At 43.2% G+C, this 6,172-nt stretch overlaps 1 protein-coding gene across 4 annotated transcripts in view; it reads right to left on the bottom strand.

Annotated features, from left to right (window-relative positions):
• The window catches only part of ARIH2 (ariadne RBR E3 ubiquitin protein ligase 2), a 67,600-nt gene that overhangs the window by 13,483 nt on the left and 47,945 nt on the right, over nucleotides 1–6,172 (bottom strand). For all 4 annotated transcript variants that reach the window (XM_023519535.1, XM_012811931.2, XM_023519534.1 and 1 more), the window contains 4 exons: nucleotides 5,698–5,761; nucleotides 3,993–4,143; nucleotides 2,063–2,184; nucleotides 964–1,073 (listed from right to left, as the gene is read on the bottom strand). In XM_023519535.1, coding sequence (XP_023375303.1) covers nucleotides 964–1,073; nucleotides 2,063–2,184; nucleotides 3,993–4,143; nucleotides 5,698–5,761 — 447 coding nt within the window. The remainder of the gene's footprint in view (nucleotides 1–963; nucleotides 1,074–2,062; nucleotides 2,185–3,992; nucleotides 4,144–5,697; nucleotides 5,762–6,172) is intronic.

Here is a 6,172-nt window from a genome sequence, read left to right as displayed (position 1 = left end):
TTACAGCAACCTTAAACTCCTAGGCTTAAGAAATCCTCTTGCCTCAGCAGCTAGTTGGGATTATAGCCACCACCACGCCTGGCTAGCTTTTCTATTTTTAGTAGAGACAGGGTCTCACTCCTGCTCAGACTGGTCTTAAACTCCTGAGCTCAAGCAATCCACCTGCCTTGGCCTCCCAAAGTGTTAGGATTACAGGCTTGAGCCACGGTGCCCAGTTTATATTAGGATTACTAACTTTTGGTGAGCCACAGAGTCCCTCAACAATGTCTTAAAAGGTAGCACGTGTGCACACAAACATGTTTTCCATGTAATTCTCTGAAGCCCCACCATGAATCTTCCAAGAAAGCATGATTAGGATGACATATCTGGACCTAAATTATAGTTCTGCCATTTATTAGCGGGTGTACCTTACACCTCCATTTTCTCACCTAGAACTCAAGGGTAATACACAATTGTGATAATACAAGGAAAAAGATGAGGATATTGCCTGTCACCTAGTAAGCCTTCAATAAACTTTAATTATTCCCATGATATGTATGAAATGATATGAAACTTAAGCTGATGTACAATATTATTTATGAATTAAGTTTTATAGAAATTAGCCAAAAAGGCTAAGACAGAGAAAGAGTAAAACATTGAAGGCTGTAGTTTCAAACACAGTGGATTATATGTGCACGTAGACACATACCCATGCTATCTCTGGGTCACTGAGTCCTAGTAGCATAAACTATAAAACATTTTTCCAAAAATCTGTGCCACTTTTAGTTTTAGAATGAATACTTCTCAAACACCTTGTGAACATGAGATGCTGGACACAAACTTGCCTACTTGGAGTAGAGCTGCTCTTTTAGCTTAGAGACCTCGCTTCTCCCATCCGCATTTTCATACACAGCCAGAGCAGTAGATGCTTTGGAGGAGGATGGGGCACAGGCACAGGACTGCGCAGTACCCACTCACTCTTACCAGAAAACCTCGTTGCACCGATTGCACTGTACTCGACGAGCTCTAGGCTCCTGTACCCGAATAACCATGGGGCAGTCTGCACCAGGGCACAGTTGGAGCTGGTAATGACTCTGTGAACACACCAAGGGGAAACAATAAGGACATCCCCTAGTTGCTGCCACCAAATTAGACCTCCTGAGTACTCAAACACCTTCTGTCCTTCCAGCTGATGACTGTATCAAGGAACTATACGAACTCAAGACAGAAGTCATGAAGACCAGACATTAGTCAGATACTGAAGAGGGCCTCTGAATGTTTAGATTAAACCAGGTAGGAACTCACCAGAATGATCCAAGGTTATATTACAAAATAGAATACATGACTGCATCTGTGAGATGAAAGTGCATATGGACCAGGACTGGAACACAGCCCAGTTAGCCGTGTGTTAAGATTTAGCTGTAAGGGGCTTGATGCCCCTCAGGAATCCACCAAAGGCAGCAAACAGCACAAAAATGTGTAACAAGGCTTTCTGTTTACCCTGCAGCACATGCATGAGAAGACCAGACCACACATTAATCCAATAAGCTTAGGCATAAAAGACAAACTATGCTGCATGGAATCAATATGCTTAGATAGGTAGCCCAATACAGAGAAAGGACTCCAAAAATGACCATGCCGGAATCTTGGACAAGTTGTTCTAATTGCTCAAAAAAGTAATACCTTTTCTCTGAGATGAATCATACAGTAAACTGAACGCAATAGCAACTCCTGAGATATGCCTGACTTGTGTTCATCCCTTTATATACAATAGTTTACTTAAGCAACTACATATAAGGGGAAGATGCCTGTCCATTCTACAGAAAAGGAAACCAAGACAGAGAGGTAAAACAATGGGTCAACAGTCACACAGCAAGGAAGCAACACACATAGGTTCCACACATTGATTTGTCTGACTCTAGGGCCAGTGTTCTTCACTACCTTTCTCACAGTTTTCAAACCTTTGTAAAGCCATTGGGAGTTCTTTCTTAAAAGACAGTACCTAATGGTAACCTGGTCTATAAAATAAGTGTACTAAGCATCTGATGGAAGGTAGAGCCAGCAAGACAGAGATGGGCCATACCTCCACATAGTCCCTGAAGAGGTAGCGCCTGTATTTATCTCTCAATTCTTCATTGGGAAGCAATGGAAACACAAAGTCCTCTGGTGTACGGAGTAGACAATCCTGAGCCATACAAGAGACTCCTGTTGAACAAAGACAACCTGATATACAACTGTACTGCAGTTATACAAGTATATACAAGATAATATACTTGCCCACTGAGGTTAAAACAAATCCAGATTACAAATAGGAAACCCTTAAAGCAACAAAATTTATTCAAAGAAGAGAGAAAAATTAACATTTCCATAGTGTGCTAACTAAAATATAACCCCAAATTATACATACATATTACCAATAGGACCACTAATTAACTTTTTTTCCTTCATTTTTTTGAGACAGAGTCTCATTCTGTTGCCCAGGCTAGAGTGCATGGTGTCAGCCCAGCTCACAGCAACCTCAAACTGCTGGATTTAACCAGTTCTTCTACCTCAGCCTCCCAAGCAGCTAAGATTACAGGTGCTCAGTAGAAAAACTGGCTAATTTTCCCATTTTTAGTAGATATGGGATCTTGTTCTTGCTCGGGCTGGTAATTACTGAACTCAAGGGATCCACTGAAACAACCCTCCCAGAGTGCTGGGATTATAGGTGTAAGTCACTGTACCCAGCTTTGACTAACAGGTCAGTTTTGGTTTTTTTTTAATGACAGTTTAGTTTTATGAAGTTTAAAAATCTGTGCATGTGGTTATCCCCAACTACAGTATGTTGTAGATACTAATTAATGTGATGATATTTAGTTTCAATATAAAGTCAAAATATAATAAATACTCTTGTATCATTTTTGATTTGTGTTACATTACCTAAATAGCAGCAAACTCTTATGGGTGTTCCTGAGTTATGGCTGCCACTTGAGGAATCAAGGTAAAGCAGAAAGCTTAGAACAGGGGTCCTCAAACTTTTTAAACAGGGGGCCAGTTCACTGTCCCTCAGACTGTTGGAGGGCCAGACTGCAGGCCCTGGGACGAGTTGGTTGCTAAGCAGGACAGGCAGTGGTGGCAAAAACACCCGGCAGGCCAGATAAATGTCCTCGGCAGGCCCTATGTGGCCTGAGGGCCTGTAGTTTGAGGACACCTGGCTTAGAAGGACCATTCTCCCAAAAGGTGAGAGAAGGTAGACTTATACTGACACTAACATTTATATCTTTAATTTCTTTTTTTTTGAGACAGAGTCTTACTTTGTTGACCATGGTAGAGTGCTATGGCATCATAGCTCACAGCAACCTCAAGCTCTTGGGCTCAAGTGGTTCTCTTGCCTCAGTCTCCCAAGTAGCTGGGACTGTAGGCGCCTACCACAATGCCCAGCTGTTTTTAGACGCAGGGTCTCTCTCTGGCTCAGGCTATTCTCAAATCTGTGAGCTCAGGCAATCCACCCACCTTAGCCTCCCAAGTACCAGGATTACAGGTATGAGCCAGCACGCCTGGCCTTTAATTTTTTTTATTTTGCTGAAGATTAAGGAAAACTTTTCCTGCTTAAACTATTATATTTGGAAATCACTAGTTCTGACAATAAATACTTCAATCAGTTTGGTGTCCATAGCACAGTGGTTACAGCACAAGCCACATATACTGAGGGTGGCGGGTTCAAACTCAGCCTGGACCAGCTAAACAACAACAAAAATAGCTGGGTGTTGTGGCAGGCACCTGTAGTCCCAGCTACTTGGGAGGCTGAGGCAAGAGAATTGCTTAACTGCAAGAATTTGAGGTTGCTGTGAGCTGTGACGACACATCACTCTACCAAGGTGACATAGTTGAGTCTCTGTCTTAAAAAATAGATAAATAAATAAATACCTCAATCAGCCCCAGGAAAAAAGACAGTTTACTTGAGTACATAAAAACTCAGGGTCAAAGATAAAACACTTCAGGCCAGATTTTTATAAGTTCTATGGCACACTTACCCACACCCACGCCATCCTTGACAAGTACTGAGCAATGCTGCTCCCAGCAGCTGCGGCAAAACTGGTGTTGACAGGCCAGAGAGAGTAGGTTTTCCTTGCGTACAAACTGCATACAGACTGCACAATGGTGAGAGGGATGGGCTGTGGGGACCTGAAGAGAAGTAGAGCCATGTCAATCAAAGAAGAGCCTTAGATCCAAGAGGCCACAAGGCCTTGCGAAGTTGGGTGCATGAGAGGTAATAATGACCCTGCAATAAGTGTCAGAGGTAGGCTCGGTGCCTGTGGCTCAAGTGGCTAAGGCGCCAGCCACATACATCTAAGGTGGCAGGTTCGAGTCCAGCCTGGCCCGCCAAACAACAATGACAGCTGCAACCAAAAAATAGCCAGGCATTGTGGCAGGCGCCTGTGGTCCCAGCTACTTGGGAGGCTGAGGCAGGAGACTCGCTTGAGCCCAGGAGTTGGAGGTTGCTGTGAGCTGTGAGGGGGACAGCTTGAGGCTCTGTCTCAAAATTAATTAATTAATTAATTAATAAGTGTCAGAGGTAAACTATTATGTATAGACTCTGAGTTTCAAGGGGCAAAGCAGAAAGTATACACCAACAGGCTTCCTAAGAAGATGGTAGTTGAGCTAAACTTGAAGAATCACTAGGATTCAGACACATGGCTGAAATGAGTACTTCTCTCTTTTTTTTTTGAGACAGACTCTAACTCTGTTGCCCTAGGCAGAGTGTCATGGCATCACAGCTTACAGCAACCTCAAATTCTTGGGCTCAAGCAATTCTCTTGCCTCAGCCTTCCAAGTAGCTGGGACTACAGGCGCTGGCCACAATGCCCAGCTACTTTTTTTTGTTGCAGTTGTCATTGTTCTTTAGCTGGCCTGGGCCAGTTTTGAACCCACCAGCCTACATGTATATAGCCAACGCCGTTAACTACTGTGCTAGGGTGCCAAGGCCTGACTATTTTTTTTTAAGAGACAGAGTCTCACTTTGTTACGCTTGGTGGAGTGCCGTGGCATCACAGCTCACAGCAACCTCCAGCTCTTGGACTTAGGTGATTCTCTTGCCTCAGCCTCCCAAGTAGCAAGGACTACAGGCGCCTGCCAAAACACCCCGCTATTTTTTTGTCGCAGTTTGGCAGGGGGCAGGTTTGAACCCACTACCATCGGTATGTAGGGCCAGCACCCTACTCACTGAGCCACAGGCACCGCCAAGACCTGACTTTTTTTTTTTGAGACAGAGCCTCAAGCTATTGCCCTGGGTAGGGTACCATGTCGTCACAGCTCACAGCAACCTCCAACTCCTGGGCTTAAGTGATTCTCTTGCCTCAGCCTCCCAAGGCTGGGACTGCCTGCCGGGACTACAGGCACCCAACACAACACCTGGCTATATATATTTTTTTAAAGAGTCTCACTTTGTCACCCTCTGTAGAGTGCTATGGCATCACAGCTCACAGAAATTCAAATTCTTGGGCTGAGTGATCCTTTTGCCTCAAGATTTTTTTTAGTAGAAATGGAGTCTCATTTTTGCTCAGGCTGGTTACGAACTCCTGAGCTCAAGCGATCCACCCATCTCAGCCGCCCTGAGTGCTAGGATTACAGGTATGAGTCACCACACCCAGCATCAAAGATGGTTCTCAATAACACTGTAAGCCAAAGCAAGAGCCATGTGCATCAGGAGGAAGCCCACTCAAGGTAAGAGACACTCACATGTTTTGATGGATTAGGCTGAACTCGAGCTTCAACAAGCAGTTGAGCAGAATTTGACTTGTATCTACAAAACAAAAAGCAGAAATAAAGGGAATCTGAAACTAAAGATATTTTTACTTTTGAGCAATAGACAGACCACTCACTATATGTGTAATCACATTGAATTGTCTTTGCCTCTAATTACCTCCTCACAGAACCAAGCTTCTCTTTACCTTAATACAACAAAGACTTTTCCCTTTCAGTTTTTAGCTCTCAATTGGTATAAGAAATCTAACTCAGCTTCAAAGGCATTGAATTGTTAAGAAAAACATGATGGGCCAGATATCTGCTTCAAATCCTTTTGTGAAAAAGAGGCAAATCTGTCTTCACAGTTGGTAATAATTTCTTAAGATACAGAATATGCAAAATATAAAGAAAGAAAAAGTCTAATAATTTATGTTACATTTAAGGTCTTTAGTTCTTTTTTTTTTTTTTT

Source organism: Otolemur garnettii, unplaced genomic scaffold (assembly GCF_000181295.1).
Source record: "Otolemur garnettii isolate 467f Iridium unplaced genomic scaffold, OtoGar3 scaffold00179, whole genome shotgun sequence".
Lineage (NCBI taxonomy): Eukaryota > Metazoa > Chordata > Mammalia > Primates > Galagidae > Otolemur > Otolemur garnettii.
Note: the sequence above shows the minus strand (reverse complement) of the source record. Positions and strands in the feature narration are given on the sequence as shown.